This window comes from Crocodylus porosus, unplaced genomic scaffold (assembly GCF_001723895.1).
Source record: "Crocodylus porosus isolate Cpor-Errol unplaced genomic scaffold, CroPor_comp1, whole genome shotgun sequence".
NCBI lineage: Eukaryota > Metazoa > Chordata > Crocodylia > Crocodylidae > Crocodylus > Crocodylus porosus.
The window spans coordinates 4,614,378-4,636,248 of NW_017728911.1; the positions used below are offsets into that span (position 1 = coordinate 4,614,378).

The 21,871-nt window shown below is 52.6% G+C and overlaps 1 protein-coding gene across 2 annotated transcripts; it reads right to left on the reverse strand.

The window, feature by feature from the left end:
* Positions 1–319: 319 nt before the first annotated feature.
* On the reverse strand, positions 320–21,621 carry MAN2C1 (mannosidase alpha class 2C member 1). 2 transcript variants are annotated; one of them, XM_019533331.1, is made up of 24 exons: positions 21,534–21,621; positions 17,888–17,958; positions 17,196–17,373; positions 15,345–15,534; positions 14,001–14,107; positions 13,518–13,628; positions 12,994–13,086; positions 12,443–12,559; positions 11,349–11,444; positions 10,515–10,660; positions 10,224–10,347; positions 8,961–9,082; positions 8,314–8,399; positions 7,204–7,374; positions 6,676–6,758; positions 6,451–6,545; positions 5,731–5,835; positions 5,269–5,425; positions 4,603–4,746; positions 3,124–3,233; positions 2,491–2,570; positions 2,139–2,284; positions 1,100–1,203; positions 320–948 (listed from the first exon to the last, which is right to left on the reverse strand). In XM_019533331.1, exons 2-24 carry the CDS (start codon positions 17,905–17,907, stop codon positions 834–836), a joined length of 2,700 nt encoding a protein of 899 aa, XP_019388876.1. In that variant the 5' UTR covers positions 17,908–17,958; positions 21,534–21,621; the 3' UTR covers positions 320–833. The 2 variants fall into 2 exon arrangements, with proteins under 2 accessions (XP_019388876.1, XP_019388877.1); XM_019533332.1 differs by lacking the exons at positions 12,994–13,086; positions 21,534–21,621 and adding an exon at positions 18,709–18,826.
* Between the last annotated feature and the right edge of the window lie 250 nt (positions 21,622–21,871).

The window sequence follows — 21,871 nt, forward strand, 5'->3', positions numbered from 1 at the left end:
GGCATGATTTGCCAGTGACAGCCCATGGCTCCCTCTGGTGGTGGCAGGAGCACTAGGCTGGGAATTAGGATTCCCTCCCTGGCTTGGCCACTGGAGGACTTGGGTATATCACTTGATTTCCTGGTGCCTTAGCTCCCACCTGTACCATAGGGATGACACTAGTGCCCCCTTTATAAAGTGGATATAAAGCTGTGGAGGAAGATCACCTGAGAGCAGATGGGCACTTGGCGTCTGCCTCATGCTTTGAAGGCTGCGCCGGGGGGGGGGGCAGGGTGTTCCTCCACTGCAAGTGCAAGAGCTCAAAGGTAAACAAACACAACAACTTCATCCATCTTTAATGCTGTTTCTTTGCAGTCTCTTGGCTGGGCAGCTTTACAGAAAGAGAAGGTGCTTTGTCATCACCAGGGAAAGAACTGGAAAGCAAGTGCCCTGGAGGGAGCAAAGGACAAGCTGGGTTTGGGGGAGCGACAGGAACAGAGGGGACATCCTCGGGGAGAGAACTCTAGAGACGCTCCCTCACATGCACCAGGATTCTGTGCTAAGGCTGGTCCCTGAGATCTCAGCTAGCCCAGCACCAGACTTGTCATAGTCTCCCCACCCAACCCATATCTCTCCTTTGTCTATCACTATGAAAACACCCCCTGAGAAGATACTGACACTTGGCACTCATGTCCTACCAAGATGGTGGTGTCCTACTATGATGTTCTGGGAAAAGGGATTCTTTGTGCAGCTGTGCTTTGGGATGTCCATGCGCCCATTAGCTGAGCTGCTGAAACTACCCAATGATGGCTGCCTGTGGCATTGGCTCAGGGATAGGATACTAGTGTAGCTCACTACCCCAAGACTAAGAGCACAGAGATGACTTGGAATGGCGTAAAGGAAAGCTCCACACCAAGCTCCTTCAGCGGCAGGTGGCCGGTTGGGTCTGCCTGTTCTAGGAGATCGCATCTAGGAGAAGAGACAGGAAAGAGAAAGCCCAGACTCACAAAGGTATTCAGGCCTACACATCGCCTACTGATTTCAATGGCCAGTTAGGGGCATGGGTACCTTTGGGAATCTGGCTCTGTATTTCTTTGAGCTCCACCTCCTGCTTACTTACGTGATTGCTTCCTTCACAGGAAGGCAGGTCTGGAGCCAGGTAACTACAGTGCTGCCGTGAGACTCATACAGTCGGGCCACCAGGACACCTGGCCTGTCCTCAGCCTGAAAGGACAGAGAGGAAGGGTCTCCTCAAGAGTTGTGACAGGCAGGCAGCCCTGTGCCTTCTATCAGGGCATCAAATAAGCCCCCGCAGCTTTGCCACACCATTTAAATGAGAGGAGCTGGAGGGACCACACCTGCTTACCCACACGCCATCAACCTGAGGGCAGGGAGGTCATGCACAAAACCTGGCTGAGGTACTTGGTTTGGAGCAGAGGCTGATTTCTGCTCCTCCCTGCAGAGATGCCTCAAGTTCTTACTTATCAAGAACAAAAGCAGTAGTTTTCACTTGTCCTGCCTAGGCTCCTGTTCACATGAGAATGCCACTGGGGTCTGATTTCCAGAGAAGCAGCAGCCCCTTTGTCCCACAGTGAACTGGGAAAGAAAGATGGGTGCCGCACAGCTCTAAAATCAGGCCTAAAAAGTTTCAGAGTGAAACTTGCATCTCTCCAGCTTCCCAAAATAATTCCCTGAGCTTCATCCACAGGTCAGGTATCACCAAAGCTTCTCTCCAGCCCCTTTTTTGAAGCTGGTGCCCTGGGCAACCACGAAAGAGAGACATTGTGCCACCAGGAAGAACCAGCCTGGACGAAGAGCATGCAGATCAGTAAGATGGCTGCACAGGGGGTCAAGCCCAGACTATTCTCAGTGGAACTGAAGCATCCCCTTTGCAGTGCTCTTCATCCATATCATCCAGTGAATATGAAATAAAAGGGGGCAATGGCTGAGCGCCAAAAGGAGGAATGGATAAAAGTCATTAGAGCAGATTAAAGTGGGGACGAATACGATGGAGTCACACTGAGAGTGGCATCAGTGGGTCAGTCCCAAGTGTTCTCCTTGGGCTTGACCCCAGCACAAGAGCTGGCACAGCTCTGTATTCACATCCATCTTAGAGAGCCTGGCTGTCCTCTCCTTGCTTCGCTCCTTGGTGCACTTGCCTGTTTGACGGTTTCTAGCACGACAGCTGGGGAAGACACACAGAAGGCGCTCCAGGCTGGACACTGCACAGAATCAGCCGGCATTGTGTGGAGAGGAAAGTTCAAGCAGTAGGCATAACGGATCACACCAGCCTCCTGGAAGGAGCCTACACAGAGAAAAGAGCCACCCTGCAGTGAGCAGACAGTGCCAGTACCTTCTATGCTAGGGGGAAGGGAACTTCCTCCACACCCAGCATCCCTCTACCCCACGCACAGAGGGGAACCTTTGCCTCATCACCACCCTAAGGAAGTAAGCAGACTCCCAGAGCGGGAGGGGGGAAAAGAGTCAAGCTGTTCACCCTCCAAAACTCACCCAGGTGAGGCATCACAGCATAAGTGAACTGATGGTGTCCCATATCTGCAGTGGTGTCAGGGGACTTAGGTGCTCTCAGGCTGAGAATGAAGGGGATTATAGCCATGGATTCTCTAAGTGGCAGCAGATAAATACAAGTGCCCCTTCCCTTCCCCTCCCTCTGGCTCTCCTACAAAATAGCACACACATTCCTCACTTCATGCTCAGGCCCCCCACCTTCCCAATGACAAAGGCCCCTTGAACTCTCAACACAGTGCCAGGCTCTGTAACAATAACCCATTAAGGGACGATTTAAACCTACAAGACAGCTAACTCCCTCTGCTAAGAAACAGGAAGGGGCTTGGGCTCAGGCTCTGTTGTGCCTTGAGACCAAATGCCAACTGAGCCTGAGGTGCAAAGTACCAAAGGAGAAGAAAGAACCCACGAGCCAGGCCCTTGCCTGTTTGGTGACAGGCTGCCATCTTGTGCCACCTCCCCTAGAGCAGCATCAGGTACTCAAACCTGCTGCAGGGATGCAGGAAAGGGTTAACCCTCATCAGCCCTCCTGCCTTCCAAGTTAAACCAGCAGGACAGGTGGGAGGCAGCTGTAGCCTCTAGGCCCAGGCAAAGCCCCCGCCCTTCTCCCCCACTCACAGCGATAGGCTCATGGTGTTCCCATGCACCGAGGCACCATATTTGCTGTCATTCAGCAGCGCCACCCCAAAGCCATGCTCTGACAGATCCATCCACTTGTGGCTCCACACCTGTGGCGGGGGGAGGGGATAGAATGAGCAGTCAGGTATTAGGGGGCTGGTGTCCAGGATGGCCCTTTCAGACCTGTGCAGCAAGTTGGGTGCTACAGAAACTATGATGAAGGATGCAAGGACTGGGAGTGGGTGCTGGCCTGCAGAGATCTCTGGAGACAAATGGATCCCAGCCACTGTGAAGAGCCGGGATCTGGCAACGGAGGGCTGTGGCCGTCAATCCAGTTGCCATGAAGGACAAAGCTCTCATCCTCCCTCACCACACTCCCTGGCAGCTGAAGCCCAGCTGGGGCTGCAACTGCTTCTTGCACAGCTTAAATTGGCTTTGAAAGACCCAGCAGCTTCCCCTCCAGTGGGGAACCACAGCCCCAGAGGGCAGGCAGTTGTAAGCAGTTGCAGGAAAGCTCAGTGTCTCTGAGGCTGTTCCAAAACAGTCCAAGGGAAGGTGCTCTCCTATCAGCATACCAGCCACAGCCACAACCTGGTGTGCGTGAACAACTGGTGCCTCCCGAGACTGGGGGGGCACCATGACCGTGAGTGGGGACTGCCCACAGCCCCCGGCATGTGTCAGTGAGCACAGACCACCCACACCTGCTGCTGGCAGTGGCATTGTTGGTGAGTGGTGTCAGTGGCGGGGGGAGCGAGCAGGGGCTGCCTGCAGCTGCCACCGGCTGCTTTGGCAGTGGCGTGGGGGGCAGGTGCAGGAGGAAACTGCCCGCAAAAGCCAGTGGCACCTTTGGCAGCAGCCAATCTCAGGAGGGGGGGGCATATGCCCCACCATGCCCCCCTTACACGTCACCTATGCTGGTGTTGGTGACTTCAAACCATGCTGCAGTCAACTAAGACAGTGGTTCTCAACCTTCTTTGTACCAGGTCCCATTTGTAAACATCGATAGCCAGTCCCAACTCAGTGCCCCTCAGTCTTGACCCACTGCCCCCTGACCCCAGTGTGTGAGGCAGGGGGTGGGTGTGTGGGGAAGGAGGGCCCTAAGTAGCCCTCGCGGGTTGTTACTCTGCCAGCCTGCAAAGGAAAAACCAGTTTCCCACAACTTTCTCCTTTAAAGGAGAATCCATTTTTAAAGTTTGTTCATGACCCTTTCATATATTTTTGCAACCCACTTTTGGGTCACCACCCCTGGTTTGAGAAACACTGAACTAGGGGACCCTGCCTAACAAAGAACTGCCTCCCCCACGAGATGAGGGGAACCTGTTCCAGGCAGATATCCCTTAAGGAAGCCAGGCTCCAAGCAGACAGAGGAATTCTCAGAGTGCATGCACAGTGTGGAGGGAAGGGATGGGTGAGCGAAGAGCTACCGGGGCTATTTTGATCTACAGGCCAGAGTTTGGAGCTGGGCTGCTCCCCCCTCACCTCGAATCGTGCCCAGTCCCAAGACGTGTTCCAGTGTGTTGGCCTCTGCAGGTGGCCAAACTGGATCTCGTAGGTGGCATTCATGCTCCGAGCCTGCACGGGGAACTCCACTTTCAAGAACTTGTGAGCCTCGTTCCACTCAACCTAAAGTCAAGGCAACAGCCAAAAGCAGGCTCAGCAGGGCAGGCAGGAGATGCTAGCTGTACCCTGCTGTGCTCTGCCTGGGGCAAAATCCGGCTACATCAGAATCCATCCCACTGCAACCCTAATGCTCTGAGTAAATGCACATGGAGGCTGAATGGGCACCCAGGTGGGGCAGCAGTGGTGATAAGACTGTATATTATAGAAGTTTACTATCTTGGCTGCTGCCAGGCAGGGGCAGGCTCTTGGGTGGTCTAGGAGGTCCTGGCCATGGCTATCTGTGACATTTACCACCTTCAGGCACATCTCCATTTGTTTAGTGATGTTTATGGCATGGTGCCAACTGCACTTCGGTTCTACAGACTGCACAGCCTTCCTGCTTGCTTGAGAGCACAATACAAGGGGTAAAGTTTGCCCCATGAAGCTACGTGTACAAAACCAGTATTACTGAATGCCCGGGTTCTCTCCCCTCCCACCACCACAGACAGCGTCACAAGGATGTGGCCTCTACAGGCCTTTCCAAACCTGGGTCAGGAATCGAAGATAAGGGCACATGGCGTCCAGGATGACCTCTTGGGTGATGATGCTCTTCTCGCTGATCTGCAGAGAGAATCTGACACTTCCTCGCAGGCCCCCTGGCAAGATAATTTCCAGTGGCTTCACAAGGGTCGTGACTGGCTTCCTAAAAGTTTTTAACACACAAAGCTAAGAACCCAGGGTGATGAAAGGCTCCTGCAAGATGCAAGACAGGGGGAGAGCGCAGACACCTGCAGATTGTAGAGCTCTCACCAGAGATACGCATAGAAACACTCCAAGCTACAGGGATGCACACCACGCAGAAGCCTGGAAAGAACAAGCACATGGCTTCCCACTGCGACAGTTCTGTTCTACCTCTGGGAAACTGGCCCCTTGCTACAACCCCAAGAGGCAAAGATCCTTGCCAAGTCCTAAAGAAGTGCCTGTGCTCACAAGGCACCGCTCACCTACCTGGTTTCTAGATGATAATCCATCACATCCCAGGCATCCCAGTACAAGGGAATGTCATCAAATATCACAAACTGGTTAGCACAAGAGCCCTCAGGGACTGACTCTCTAAAACAAAGCAGCAGATGAACAGTAACTGAACAAGAAACTGTGAAAGATAAAGCAGTCCTGAAATGAGACTCCAACACCCTTACAACAGGTATGTACAGCTAGGGCAGTGACTCTCAACAAAGGTGAGATCCTGTCAAGGATGCTACAGGGTACAACACAATGTTAGCACTATTAGGAGTGCCAAAAAGATTCACAAGATAAAGCTGGAGATTTCAATTAGGAAGCCACAGCATCAAAAACATTCTGACCTGCGGTAGTCTTTCTGAGTCCTTTGCAACAGAAGATTGTTATTCTTCTGTAGTCAAAAAACAAGTGACAACTAATAGCTGGCATTTCTTGAAGGTTAAAAGCCACTGAGCTAGGGGCTCACAGGGGAGGTTTTCTAGGAGTAGACTTGGTGAGACAAGTGACCCAGAACTTCCTCTGAGGGGCTGAACTCCTGTCCCAGAGGAGGTCTGAGGTAAAATGAAACTCAGGGATGAAGGGGAAGTTTCTAGTGACTCCCTACCAGGCTTCATCTCACAATCTGTCCAGCATGGATGGACCCTCTGGAGGTCATCCAAGGGACAGAAAATCCCACATTCTACTGGTTCAAAGAAAAGTATAACGCACCTCCCAGAGCTCACTAAATGAAGCGATGTCACATGTCCCATTGAGTCCAGATGAGCTGCAATAACCCCATTCTCCATGGTAATGGACCCATCCAACTGGTGAATAAGGAAAGACATCAGAAGACAGCACAACACAGACTCCACACAAGCCACAGGGGCAGGGGAGGTCAGAGGGCCTAATCCAGAAGGGAACTCCCCCTAGGTTGGACCCCACAGGGCAGCTCACCTGTTTAACCACCCTTACAGGGTGAGGTGGTGTTAACGAGTCCTTCACCACAGAATAGCCCATGCTACAGACCTTCACGAGGGCTAAAAGAAATAGAGGCAAAGAAGTTCACTCAGTTTCCCTTCAGTGGAGATATCCTCTCTAGCTCCATGTGATCCTTCTCCCTCATTGCCCCCTTCTACACTAAATACCTCCACCCAACCACTACTCTGAATGCAGGACCTATAGGATCCTTTTCCCCTCCCCGTGTGAAGATAGCTAACATGTCATGCTGAGGGAAATTGAATCTCTTTCTATAAATCAAGGGAAATCCTGGTCATGCATAACCTGGAAGCCCTGAAGGCTGACACGTGCACCGGTGTTGCAGGTGCGTCAGGTGCGACAGCTGTATATCCTGCTGGGATATGCATTTTTCATAGCTGTATCAGTCCCATCTCCCCTCCACTGCTATCCATGAAGAGGCGTAGTGTGAATCACTGCTCCATGAAGGATGACCTAGAAGTCTTTAGGCAGGCAGTGCAGCGGTACCTAAGGTGTCTGCTCCGGTTGGTCTGGTCCTGGAGATAACTTCCGTCCGTTCCCAAGGCAACGTGTTCATGATTACAGTGCTTTCGGCTGTTTCCGAGCCAGTTGGCAAAAGTTTTCCAATCAAGGACTGCACAGCTTCCTTCAGGAGGAGAGTACCCATAGCACGGATTTCTGGGTGAAGAAAAGGCACTTCAGTGAAGAGTAGATTGATAGGGTTTGTAAAGCAGGAAAAGGTTGCTAGGTCCTTCACAGACACACAAAGCAGCCAAGGAATGACATTCAGTGTTCCCCACATTCCTTATCCATCCCGTTCACCCAGCCATTGGCATGTGCACCCTGAAATTGCACCCTGACAGAAGCACCGCCAACATCTGCAGGTGGTTGCTGCTTGCCACCTCCTCCCCTCGCTGCGGCTGTCTGTGGGCGGCCATCGTGCCCGCTGAGCCTTCAGGGGCACACGTCGTTCATGCACCCAGCAGTCCCATTCCCTGTACAAACTCTCTATTTAGTAGTTCCCCTATAGTTAGCACTAGTTCTTGCTCCCTTTCAGCCAGTGTTTTAATTGCTGGGTGTCATTCCCCTCAGTTAAATTACTCTCCCCTGGATCCTAACCTTCCTCCATCTTCCCAGGTAGCCACTCTTCATGCCTTCCTAACAGTCCTCCCCTTCTTGCTGCTCAGCCACAGGAGTTGTCACTCCTGATGTCACAGGGCTCCTGAGACCAGTGGGGACTCCACCTGCTGGGGCTTTCTATTTGTCATACCCTGGCTGTCAATCTGCAGTGACCAGACCTGATTTTCTCTGCAATCTTTGGGGATCTGCAAATGCTGTATATCCAGTGCATGCCTCAGTGCACAATGGATGTTATTCATACAACCTGCTGCTACAGGAAGCAGGACACTCAATGCAGGAAAACAGGGGAGTTAGTTATTACCAATGCCTACAGCACATCTTCCTAATGGAGTTATGCATGCCCCATGAGCTGCAAAGAAGCTGCACTACAGGCAAATGTTTACAAATGGACCAAAAAGCAGGTACAAAACCTCTGAAGCCCCCCCAGTAGAATGTCTTACAACCTGTTCGGGCCCTAACTCAGTGTTCTCCACTCACCTTCATAGTAAGTCATGGCATCCTCTGCTACCAGCTGGATACAGGTGCCTGGCAACACATCATGGAACTGATTCAGAAGCAGAAGCCTAAACCCCAAGGAACAGGAGCTCGGGGTTAGATTCACTCTGCATGGACTACAACAACCTTCTTCTGAAGGATGAGTCTTGCCACACCCTACAGACTGCTGAGAGAAAATACCATCTAGCTAGGAAAATCTCACACCTGTTTTTGGGCATTGGGGTTCACCTCCATATGACTGATGCTTGGCCTTGATCAACGGTTATAAGAAACAAGGAATTGTGCCGTAGGCTCCCAGGCCAAGAGCTCTCCCAGCAATGAGTTCATTCAATCATTCTCTGGTCTCCTGAAAGGATTCCCAATGTATGGGAGAGCAGAAAGCACAGATCTGGGAAATCACTGAGACAAGTTTACTTTTCCCTGGGATAAATTCTTAGTATCATAAAAAGATACGAATATGGCTAGAAGAGATGCCAGGAGGTCATCCAGTCCAACCCTTTGGTCAAGGCAGGATTATCCCTGTCTAAACCATAGTGTCAAAGTGTTATATCAATCAGGTATTATAAATGGGTATGATTTTTGGGGCAACTTGACCCAGTTAGTGATGGCACTCAGATAAACTTGTTTACCTCCAGAGACGCTGCAGTTTGGTGGCAGGATATGGGAAAGCACTTTTCTGTGCCAAGGCCAAACTGCTCAGGACTTCAACATCATGCAGTATCCGCTCACATTCCCGATTGCTTTTCTTTATCTGATTCCAAAGCAAAAATAAAATGGGTTTTAGAATGATCATTCCTCAGAAGCAGGTTCAGCCATCTGAACTACATATGGGAACATAGATAACTAGTATCAGTTGACAACAAGACAATCTTTTGCCTGGGGGCACTTTCTCCGCACAACCACCTCCCACTACAGCAGCAAATACTACTGCCACTTGGGCATGCGCTCTGTTCTGGAAGCTGGTTCTTCCCAAAATGCAGTGATTCACACTTGCGTTATCAACAATAAACAAGCACAACGAATCTAATTCTTTTCAGTATGTTACTGTGGAGCTAGGAAGCTCTTAGGGGACGGGGTTAAAAGTACTCCTGCCTGCTGTAGAAAACAGAAGGGTGAGAAAACTCTCTGAATACAGGACAACTCCCCTGTGAAGGGGCATCATCCTGATCTCCAATGAGCAGCTTCAACTTGTGTTCCAAGACAGGAGAGCACAGCTCTTTTGAAGAGTTCCACAGAACGTGTTTAAATGTATCCTGTCAAAGTGCTTGTACCTGGGATGGAAGGTTTGAAAACAAAGAAAACCCTGACCCCACAAAACAACTGGTTTTCCTTTGGGCTTCCACCATTCCCCAATAGCACTGAAAAGCCAAACTCACCAACTTTGTGCCAGTGCATTAGACATAGGAAGTGAAATACAGTGTGCCTACACTTGAATTCACTGTAGACATGACACAAGGGTCTGCTGCTGGGAGTGTCTGAACACAGGTTGCAAGTGTTCCTTCTGTCTAACACAGGTGTAGGTTGTAGCCGTGTTGGTCTATGGATGTAGGCAGGCAAGGTTCTTTGCATAAATCTGGTATCTTCTTTAGACCAACTAAACAGTTGGAAAAATTCTTCTTAGCAAGGGTTTCGGATTTAAAAACCCTTCATCAGGCTGAGGAAGCATCTGCAGTTGGTGTGTGCTCTTCCTGGATGGAATTCCATTTACCATTCATTCCACCCAGGAAGAGCTCACACCAACTGCAGGTGCTTCCTCAGCCTGACGAAGGGTTTTTAAACCCAAAATCCTGCTCAGAAGATTTTTTCCAACTATTCAGTTGGTCTAATAAAAGATATCAGATTTACCCAAATAACCTCGTCTGCCTACTGTCTAACATGAACCCTGGGGTTACCTGAGCCTGGGTGGTGTATGTGCCATTATGCAGCTCCAGAAACAGCTCTCCTATCCAGGTGTACAGCTGTGACCCATCTCTCTCCAAGACAGAAAAAAACTGGTCAGGTGTAGACATCTGAACCCTTTGGATGAGAGATACAAGAAGGCAGTCTGTGAGCAGCTGTGAAACATTAGCAGACCCCCTTCCCAATCTTTCAGCATGTGAAGACAAAAGAAGTTAGCTGATGCATCCTCGAGAGCCAGCTATGATTCCACTGAGCCTGAACAGGGTAGGGAACTTTCCTCTCACCTGGGTAGCCCATCCACGTCCTTCATTCTCTTCATCCTGTCCAGCATCTTCTGGGTTGGGCCACCTCCTCCATCTCCAAAGCCAAAGAGAGCAACACTGTGGTTCACACGGCCTTTGTCTTTGTTGTTATTCACAGTCTTCAGCATCTGGAAGGGATTGTACACATACATGCCACAGGCTCTCAGGGCCATCATGCACCACAAGACCAAGGAAGCCTCTGCAGACATCACCATCAGACGTGTCACTGAGGGCTCCCCACCATGGTTGTTCACTTTTCAGGCCTGACTACCAGGTTATATCTAGCAGGGGGAGCTGGAAATGCAACAACTCATCCAAATGTGACCCGAGCAGGGTGTGGGGTCCCAGGGCAAATCAGCCCATGTGGGTCTTGACCCTGATCTGATCCCATAGGCCTCAGACCCAAAGAAGCTGCCACCATCATCGTCGGTGGCAGGGGTGGGGGAGTAGTGAGCGGCTGAACATGGAGCCGCCACTCTGCCCAGCTCCGCACCGCCGCTGCTCCACCTGGCTCCACAAAGTGTGGGACCTGGGGCAGTCAACCTGATTTGCTCCCCCTAGGGTCGGCCCTGGACCCATCCCTCAGTGACTCATCAACCCTCCGCTCTCCTATATGTTTCTCTCTAGAATGTAGCTGATTATCGCAGTCCAAATCACGGACACACAGTCAGACTGCTCTTCAGAGTTACAACCTCTCCAAGCAGGACTTCCTCCTGCAGCTCAGGTGTGGGGTGACTGGCAGTTCTCTGCATGCTGGATGTGCTGGGGCAGGGAGGCAGGGGTGAGCCCACCTGGTTGAGAGGTTGCTTCACTCACCTCTTCCACGAAGCCTTGCATTCCATACGAGTCACCAGGTGGGAAATGGGCCAGAACGCTGGAGCCATCAATGCCTTCCCAGAAAAAGGTGTGGTGCTAGAAGAGAGAGAGGCATCAACCAACTGAAGCTGTGGTATCTCCTGGAGGCTCCAGGGGGAGCCCTGCTAGGCTGAACCGAGTGCAGTAATATACTACAGGGAGACGACTGCACACCATTCATTTTTTGAAGCTGTTCAACACCTGGTCATCCACAGCCAAGATCACCTTGTCCTGGGCTTCAAGACTCCTGATTCTGTCCTGCTCACCAATACACACATACAAACACACCAGTGCATGGGGGATCTCACACGCACATAAACATACACTTGCCCCAATGCACAGGGGGATCCTGCACTCACATGCACACCCACACACTATAACAGACTGGCCATTACACAGCCCATGGATACACATGCATTCCTAACCTGACAGATATCTTGTGCCATTGACTAATGATCTAACAGCCAGTTGTGCTTTACACATTCCCAGTTCTACACAGGACTGCATATAAACCAACTACCAAAGGCAGAACAAACAAAGGAATCAGCAGATGGGGGCAGATTACATCAGTGATATCCATGCCACTGCTCCTGCAGCCCCTACTGCTTCTCTTGTGTGCTGCGCTGCTCCCCATCCTGCCACACGTTGGGTAGTGCAAGGAGCCTCAAAGATCAACTGGGCTGGCATCTGAGGAGCTGTTACAGGATGGAATCAGAGGTTGACAACCAGAGGACTTTTTGTCTGCCAGGCCTGTGCTCAAATCACATCTCCCTTCAGAAGCTGGCTTTGGAGTATGCAACAGGAAGCCTGAAGGAAGCACATACTGACAGGTCAGAAACTGAGATATGGTCTCTGGGCTACTTCCCACCTTCCCCCAAGGACCCAAGAACCAGCTGAGTGTGCTGGGATCAGCAAAGTGTGACTTCACTCAAGCCATGAACTAGGCCTGTTCCCAGCTCTACCTAGGGGGCTGAGGGAGCTGTTCAGCCTGCATGAAGAACCAGAGCAGAGCCTACTAGACCCATGCCCATTCCCATGCCAGCATAGCCACTCACTGGAAAGGTGTTCACCAGGCTCCAGCTGAGTTTCTGAGTGAGGAACCGCCATATTCCACAGCCACGCATCAACTGGGGCAGCTGGGCAGAGTATCCAAAGGTGTCTGGCAGCCAGAACTGGGAGCAGGAAGAGAAACACAGACAGTCCCGTGCCCAGAGCTCTCTCAGGCTGCATACCCAGGCAGGGATACATACATGACAAATGCATGACACTCCCCTCTCCCACTCCCAGCTTTGAGCAACATTAAAAATGAGCCAAACAAAGCCAAGTATCACGAGGATCCTCATGGCCAGCACAGGAACCCAGCACCTCGTGGACACACTGCTGGGTACTGGGTCCTAGATGAACTGGACACTGAGGAGCTGGAGCGTACCCCTCTCAGGATGATCTGGGACTCCAGGAAGCCAGGCTGGCTGGACTTTCCTGAGGGATTTCACCCCGCAGAAATGAAGCAGAGACCCTGGGAATACCAGCTCTAGAAAGGAAAGCACAGAGCACTCTGCCCACATGGAGCAAGAATGCAAGGGCTGCAGCGAGAAGGAGTGCATACCTCTGTGCAGAGCTTCCCAAACTGCTCCTGGAAGAACCGCTGGCCCTGCAGGAACTGGCGCACCATCGACTCCCCATTGGGCAGGTTCCCATCCTGGGGTGGGGGAACCAAAGGCCTGATGAACACTGTGCACAGTGAGGGCGCCCTCTGCTCTCGCTCTGTGAACCACAGCCCCCACCGCAGCCCTCCCAGGACAGAGCAAAGCCTGACAGCTGCCAACCGAGGCAGGGCAGCCACATGTGGACTTGATGTGCTCTCCAGACAAAGAAGGGCCTAGGGAAGGATAGAAGAGTTGCTGCCAGCACAGCTTGGCAACTGCCTTCATCAGGAGAGAAACGGGGTTGGTTTGAGGGGAAATGGGCCCTAGCAGAACTGAACAACACACCTCAGTAACTGCTGTGTTTCAGCCCCCCTGAACTGAGTGAATTCTGGTACTCCCTTTCCTGGGGAGCCTGGGGTGTCCTGGGCCTGCTCCTGTGCAGGGAAGCTCATGAAGCGACGGGCCAGGGCTGCAATGTTCTTACCATTTCTACCCAGGTGCCTCCAACAGGTATGAACTGTCCTTTCCTGGCAAAGTCCTGAATCTGAGCATACAGCCCAGGGTACCAGTTCCTCACCCACTCCAACTGCTGTGCCTGGGGAGAAGACACACCCTGTCACCTGATGGAGGCTACTTCCAGGTCTCACAGGCTTGGGGAAGACAGCACACAGCTGAGCTTCTGGCTTCAGGCATCTGCAAGCCTGGATTTTTCAACAGGTATCAAAGAGCTCTGCAAGTACAACCAGGTAGACGGCTCTTGGCTAAAATACAGGAGGCCGTGGGCACCTAGTTCCTGTGACTGAGCGTGCATTGGGCCCCACACAAGAGAAGGAGCCCTGTGTAGAGGTCACAGCAGCAGCCCCAACCAGCTCTGTCCAGAGAACAGGCACAGACTCTTAAGCAATTCCCATCTGTATTTCCCGTGGGAGTTTCATTGTCCACATGTGAGCAGGAGATAGCAACTCACCTGGGAACAGGTAAAGGTGAAGCCCGGGTTCTTTTCCATCAAGCGGACAACAGTCACCCAGCTGCGAGCACATTTCCGGATGGACTCCTCATACGGCCACAGCCAGGCTATGGGAACATGGGCAGCTTTGTGGCCTTTGTATCTCGAATGGCAGTGCATCATGAACAGGTCCAGGGAGGTGATCCTCCCACTCAGTGCGACATTGGTCAGGCCGCAGTTGGAGTATTGTGTCCAGTTCTGGGTGTCACACTTCAGGGGGGATGCGGACAGCATCGAGAGGGTCCAGAGGAGGGCCATTCACATGATTGGGGGCAGCAAGGCAGGCCCTATGAGGGGAGGCTACAGGACCTGAAGCTCTTCAGCATCCACAAGAGAAGGCTGAGAGGGGATCTGGTGGCCATCTACAAAACGACCAAGGGGGACCAGCACACAATGGGACAGTCCTTGCTCCCCCAAGCACTACCGGGAGTAACGAGGAATAACGGCCCTAAGTTGATGAAGAGTAGATTCAAGCTAGATATCAGGAGGCACTACTTCACAGTCAGGGCAGCCAGGATCTGGAACCAACTTCCAAGGGAAGTGGTCCTCGGTCCTACCCTAGGGGTCTTCAAAAGGAGGATAGATAATCACCTAGCCAGGGTCATTTGACCCCCCCAGCTTTCTTTCCTTCTCATGGCAGGGGGTCGGACTTGATCTACTCAGGTCCCTTCTGACCCTACTATGAAACTATGATGTCACACACATACACACACTCCAAGCTGCCTGCTAGAAGCCATTCTGTGCTATCTTCCCCAGGTCGCCAAGGCAGAAGTGAGACTTGCCTGAGCTATGCTGCCTTTAACAAGAACAAAGCACAGAGGAGCACAAAAGACATCAACAAAATATGGCTATTAAATGCACCTGCATTGCAACAAGTATGGTTACAAGTGCAGAGGCAAGAGGTCTTTCCTCATCTCCAGCCCCAGCAAGACTCTTGTCCAGCTCAGACGTGCTGGTGTCCTGGGCTCTTCACTTCTATTCCCCTACAACAGCAAGGCCCAATCCATGCTGGAAATCTGAAATCCAAGTGAGGCAAGGTCCAGGCACAACAGGCTATCACAGGCTCCTCCATCAAAATGCCCTTTAACTCATGCTTCATCAAGCCAGATAAGGCTAAACACCTTTTGCAGAGGATAACAAAGATAATCCTTATCCTGGAGGCTAAGACCATCACTTCTACCATACACTCAGTGCCTCCTGGCCCACTATCTGCTTTGAACCGGGTTTCTCCCAAAGCCAAGGGCCAGGACTACTAAATCTCAGGCCATTCAGCAGGTGCCTACGATGGCCGGGCCATGCTCTTACCCGAATCAATGTGGCAATGGCCCATGGCATGGATTGTGTGCTGGCTCTCTCCATTCCTCTGGCTGAAGAAGGCGGAGGCGAGCTGGTGAGCTGCAGGGAAGGTGGATGGGTCTGTGACGTCACAGAGGTTCACCATCTGGTTGGCTGTGTATAGAGCCTGGAAGCTCCTCTGGTTTTTCTCCCCAAGGTGCTGAGGGAGGGGAGAAGCAAGGAGAGCTGAACCAGGAGCTTAGCACCTCCCAGACTGGAGAGGCTAGTAGACCTCACCTTACAGAGACTGGGTCTAACGCCCTGCACATGTGAGCAGGACATCCATGGAGATGCCCCTTCCTGCCTTGTGTCCACTCTCCACCCCCCACAGTGGCATACGCTTCCCAATTCTACACGGACACAAAAGGGATATTCCCCTCAGCAAAGGGCCCTTGTGCTTCTGGGGCCTTTATGCCTCTGGCTGGCCCAATGGGAGACGTTGCCAGGTAAATTCAAGCAACAATGGGTAGCAAAATGGTTGGAGGGCCACACCCAGAGCCGTGGTGGACAGATCGTTTTCTGCCAGGAGGGATGTGGGCAGTGGGGTGTCCCAGGGCTCGGTCCTCGGGCCTGCACTGTTCAACATCTTCATCAGCGACTTGGACAAGGGGGTGAAAATCACCTTGTTAAAGTTCGCGGATGACACTAAGATGTGGGAAGAAGTGGGTATGTTAGAAGGAAGGGACAGGATACAGCTAGACCTGGACACGTTTCATAGCTGGTAGGGTCGGAAGGGACCTGAGCAGATCATCAAGTCCGACCCCCTGCTATGGCAGGAAAGAGTACTGGGGTCAAACGACCCCAGCAAGGTGTTCATCTACCTGCCTCTTAAAGACCCCCAGGGTAGGTGCCAGCACTACTTCTCTTGGAGGTTTCAAGGGTGGGCAGATGGGTTTCAATACTGACAAGTACAAGGTACTGCACCTGGGACGAAAGAACCAGCAGCATACCTATAGCCTGGGGAACTCCCCTCTCGTCAGCACAGAGGCAGAAAAGGACCTTGGAGTCATTACTGATTCCATGATGAACATGGGCTGCCAATGTGAGGACGCGGTCAGTAGGGCCAACCACACCTTGTCATGCATCCACAGATGCATCATGAGCAGGTCCAAGGAGGTGATCCTCCCCCTCTATGCAGCACTGGTCAGGCCGCAGTTGGAGTATTGTGTCCAGTTCTGGGCACCGCACTTCAGGAAGGATGTGGATAGGATCAAGAGGGTCTAGAGGAGGGCCACTCGCATGATCTGGGGACAGCAGGGCAGACCCTATGAGGAGAGGCTATGGGACCTGAACCTGTTCAGCCTTCACAAGAGAAGGTTGAGAGGGGATCGGTGGCCGTCTATAAAGTTACCAAGGGGGGCCAGCAGACAATGGGAGAGACCCTGTTCCCCTGAGCGCTACCAGGAGTAAGTAGGAATAACGGCCATAAGTTGACTGAGAGTAGATTCAGGCTAGACATCAGGAGGCACTACTTCACAGCCAGGGTGGCTAGGATCTGGAACCAACTTCCGAGGGAAGTGGTGCTTGTTCCTACCCTGGGGGTCTTCAAAAGGAGGCTTGATAATCACCTAGCCGGGGTCGTTTGACCCCAGCATCCTTTCCTGCCCATGGCAGGGGGTCGGACTTGATGATCTGCTCAGGTCCCTTCTGACCCTACCAACTATGAAGCTATGAAACGATAGCCAATACTTACTCTTCCAGAGGAAGAGGAAAGGGCTGGAACACTGGGAGAGGAAGGGAAACAAAGGGGAAGTCTTAAGACAGAGGAGGAAAGGAGGTAAAGAAGGTGAAAAAGCAGAGACAGAGGAAAAGAGCACGTACCTTGGCCATGTCCAACAGTATCTCAAAGTCTACCAGCAGCTCATGGACATCTCTATTGAAGACGACCAGCTCCACTTTATTCAAAGTGAATTTCTTGTCAGGGTCCGGAGGTGCAATCATGGTGCCCTTCCCAGCCCCAAAGAGGCCGTTGCAGGCAACCTCCATATAGAGGTTCAGACTGCAGAAACGAGAACAGAAAGGAAGCAAAGGGGCCACGGATCCTGTCCCTCTACCCTCACTGAGCCAGAGAGCAGCAGATGCATTCCACAGGCAGCGAGTGACTAGGAAACAAGGCTCCTCAGAAGTAGATACTAGACCAATGGCCTGTCAGAGCAGGGCCAACAGCTGCCTCTCCTGGTGGCCAATTTGGGTGCTTCTGAGTAAGGTATCCCATACCTTTCTCACTGTACAGTACTGTGTGCTGGGTTGTGGACTGGAGGGAGAACCTCACCCAGACCCCAGCAAGTGAATAACTTATGCCCTGATGCACAAGGATGGATAAGTCTTGTCCCTGTTATCCACCCAGCTGCCATCTCCAGACCATGGGTGACAATGTGGCAACATGGCTCTCCTTGTGATTTGGCAAATGAAGCTGTAGGGAGTCATGGACACTTTCCTCCTCAGGCTCCTCACAAGCGGGGGGGGGGTGCTGTAGAAGTGTAAGTTGGGCATAGGCTTCCCTGAATACTCACTTGTGAGGGTCTGTCTCCATGAGGCTGTCTGTCAGGATGTAGCTGGTCTTCTCACCTTCTCTAGTCAAGCCCTGTGTGGAAAAGTAGGAGGGTGGACATTTGAGCTTGGAACATTGTTGTCACGGCTCTGAGACAATACACATGAGGGAGGAGCTGCCAGAGGGCCTCAGGGCAAAATCAGTAATGTAAGGATTCTTGCAATGTGGCCATACAGACATGCGGCAGGTCACCATGGAGCGCTGCACACCGAGGGCATTTACAAAGCCCTACTGGAAGATAGAGGGGCCCAAGCCATTATCTTTTTGACACTTCCTCCCAGCAGTACTGATCACCCACAAGGCATGTGTTTGAAAGGATTGGCTCTTCTTGGGCACTGCTCTTAGCTTTAATAAAACCCCAGGACAGCCCACATGCTGTGGGCAAAGAGCGGGAACGTCACTTTAACCCCTGTCCCACTCAAAAAAAAAAAAAGGAGGAAGGTGTAGTGGGGACCAAGATTTGGCCCAGGGAGCCATGCTACTTGGCCTATGGGGCTGGAAACTTGGTGGCAAGAGTAGTGGCTCCTGGAGCCACAACAAACAATGTTGCTGCTACCAAATTCAAGCCCCGCAGGCTACATAAGGCAATAGGTTTGGATGACTTGGGCACTGCTGATTCAGAAGAAAGGAAAAACCCAGTATGATTCAACTGTAGGGAATTCTGAAGTCCCTGCTATAAAAGGCCGAGGCACAAGAGAGGTCACGGAAGTGGCTCATGCTGCTGCAGTGCCTGGCAGGTACCCAGAGCAAAGCTCCCAGGCTGATCTCTTCACCTCCTCTCACCTGGACTGGCTGTGAGTCCCTCCACACCATGGCCTCCCCGTCACTGTCCCAGAGGAGATGCACTTCCTTCCCTGCCCACTCCCGTGGGATGCTGAGCTCCACTTTAAACCAGCAGGTCCACCATCTGAGAGAGAACACAGCCATGTCACTGCACTAAACACTGCACCTGCAAGCAAGGGATGTGTCATTACAGTTAAAACTTCTAGGGATATCCACAGGAAAGCTGCTTAGGACAAGCAAATCCACAGGAGACAGTTCCTCCAGGGCTTGCCTCTTACTGACAACAACAGCCCAAGGGAAAGGCACCACACTAAGAGCTCTGGACACAAGTCTGCTCTGTAGAGAATGAGCACGGGCACTTGGACAGCAGCAGCACAAGCTTCCCAGCACAAGGTTCCTATCACCACCAACACTCTTCAGGCTCTGTCAGCAGGAACTCCCTGAGAGATCACTCTGCCCTCAGCTGATTTGTATGTTGGCCAAAATGACAAAACTGTAGGCAGTCAGCTGCATCCTAAACATGGAACTGAAAGAATTCACAGAAGAGCAGGCAGGGATTTCAGAAGCCCCGGCTTTCAGCTTAGTCCCATCCCCGACACTGACTTGATATGGAAGCCTAGCAAGTGCCTTGATTTATCTGTGCCTCAGTTTCTCTTCAACAAAGATAATCACATTTTTTTGTCTTTGTTTATGGGGGGGAGGATTAAAGGGGTTGTGAGGAATAATATGTATACAAGCACAAGCAACCTTAAGATGCCAAGTAACAAGGTGGAGGGGAAAATCAGCCATATATGTACCCTGCCACTGCAGACATTACTAGTCATTCATGGCTGGCCGTGGACCCTGGGAGTAGAAACTGATCATCACCAGGGATCCGGGTTTTCCATTTCCCACAGAAAAACGGAGGAAACCATGGATTCCCTGTTTTCATCAGAGAAAACGTGTCTTTCTCTTTTTAGCAAAGAAATCTTTGGATTTTCCACTTTTGCAAAGAGCTCTTGCAGGCTGGCACAGCTCCAGCCTGCAGGAGCCAACTGCAAAAAGGGCAGGAAACTCCTAGCCCTGCCTGGAGGAGGAGGGAGAGGGAGGAGGGGGGAGCCTGAGCCTCTGGGGCAGCCAAGGCAGGGCAAGGGCTCACACGTGCCTTTCACCCCAGGAGCATGGAGGTAAATGGGGCTTGGGGCAGGGCTGGGGAAGATGGTTGAGGACTGAGGGAGCGAGGGGTGGTGCTGGCCCCAGGCAGCACATCAGAGCTGGGAGCAGGGCCAAGGGGTGAGGTCAGGGGTGCCCCTCTGCGGGGGGCTTTGCGGGTAAGCGATGCAGTGCACAGTGTGCTGGTGGGACTGGAAATGACTGAGTGCCACCCAACCACCACCACCCCGCACTGCGCCACTACCTCCGGCTGCACAGCTCCAAGCACGGCTCCATGGCAGTAGGAGGTTTTGTACACAGCGGCTGTCACTGCTGGCATGGGCAGCCCCACAGGCAAGCGGCAATGGCCACCCATGCCAGTGGTGACCTCCTCTGCCTCCAAAACTTCCTGCTGCTGCCATGGAGCCATGGTCGGAGCTGTGTGGCTGGAGGCAGTGGTGGTGATGGTTGTGTGCCGCCCAGCCACCACCACGCTGCTGCTGCTGCCCAGCGGCCGGCAGCACAGCTCTGGGCAGAGCTCCGCGGAGGCAGCAGGAGGTTTTGGAGGCAGCTGCCATCACACCAGGTAAGCAGCAGCATTGCATGCAAGTGCAAGCCCAAGCCACCCCACCCCTGTGCCCCCCAACCCTCGCCGCAGCTGCAGAGTCAGCCATGGAGCTGTGCTCCGGCTGCATGCCAGCCTCCATCTCCCACTCCCTTGGGCAGCCGGCCAGGCGGCATGCGTGCGGCCTGCATATGGTGGGCACCATCACACTTGCCTGCAAAGGCCCCCGCAGAGGGGCACCCCTGCCCTCACCCCCTGGCCCTGCTCCCAGCTGTAATGTGCTGCCTGGGGCTGGCAGCAACCCTCACTCCCTCAGCCCCCAACCATCTTCCCCAGCCCTGCCCCACAGCCCCCAAGCCCCACTTACCTCTAGGATCTAGGGGTGAAGGGCACAGCTCTGCGGTGGCAGTACCTGCCCGCAAAGCCCCCCACTGCATGCAGACGCCACCACGGAGCTGTGCAGCTGGTTGTGGGGTATGCCACTGAATGCAAGCCCCGTTTCACCCCCGAGCCAGATGGCACATATGTGGCTTGCACATGGTGGTTGCCACCACACTGCTGCTGCCACACCCTGCGCCACTTGCCCACAAAGCCATTCAGGTGACCGTGGGATGGTAGCGCAGGGCGCACTGGCAGAGTTGCGGTGGCGGCCTCCATATGCACACTTCCTGTCAGGCTGGCCAGCATGTGTGTGGCCCACAGAATGGCACCCCTGCCCTCAACCCTGCTCTTGGGAGTGGGCACAGGGGCACACTCCCCCCCCTTCTTGATCTACTCCCCCAGCACCTTCCCTTTCCCCCGCCCCTTCCTCCCACACACACTTACCAGCTGGAGTGGGTGTCAGTGTCTGTGTCTGCATATCTGTGGGTCTAGGGGGCTGCTGCGAAGGGCATCAGGAGGGCTGTTGAGACTGTGGGGGGGAGTGCGGGGCACCAGCCTGTGGGGGGGCCTTTCATTTTTATCATGGATTTTGGGTTTTTAATCAGAGAATTTGCAATATAATCAGGGAAAACCAGGACCCTGATCATCACACACACTGCTCCAGAGGGGACATGTCAATTTTATGAGACCACCATATTTTAAATACCATCTCCCCACACTGGCAGACTCCCCAAAGGCTGGTACTCACGTGGGCCCAAAGGCATCCCCGACTGCTGCAGGTCTGAATTCCTGTTGGACAGCTTCATCATATGGGATTCGCTGAGGAGTCTGGAAGCAGGAGAGAGAAACCAGGGGGCAGGTGTCCCCAAAAAGCCTGTGGGACAAGGCAAGGAAATTAAATCTGTGAACCTTTGCAGCCAAATTCTGGCATCAGGGGATCTATCTTCCAGACTTCAGACCCAGTCTGGCACAACACAGTTTTTCCTAGTTTGTGACTGAAGAAATACTCAGTTTAAGGAAAAAAAACCCCAAACAAATCAGTCTTTTAAAAATTAGTGATCCTCAATCTCATTAGCCTGACAATAA

Bases quoted from the DNA above. Each gene is read 5' to 3' on its own strand.
- MAN2C1 (XM_019533331.1), bottom strand. From the start codon at position 17,907: ATGGAGACAGACCCTCACAA. The intron at 13,629-14,000 runs GTGAGTTGCTAT...TCTTCTCCCCAG, and splicing joins TCACCTTTACCTGTTCCCAG to GCACAGCAGTTGGAGTGGGT. The intron at 3,234-4,602 runs GTGAGGGGGGAG...CCCCCGCCACAG, and splicing joins GGGACTGGGCACGATTCGAG to GTGTGGAGCCACAAGTGGAT.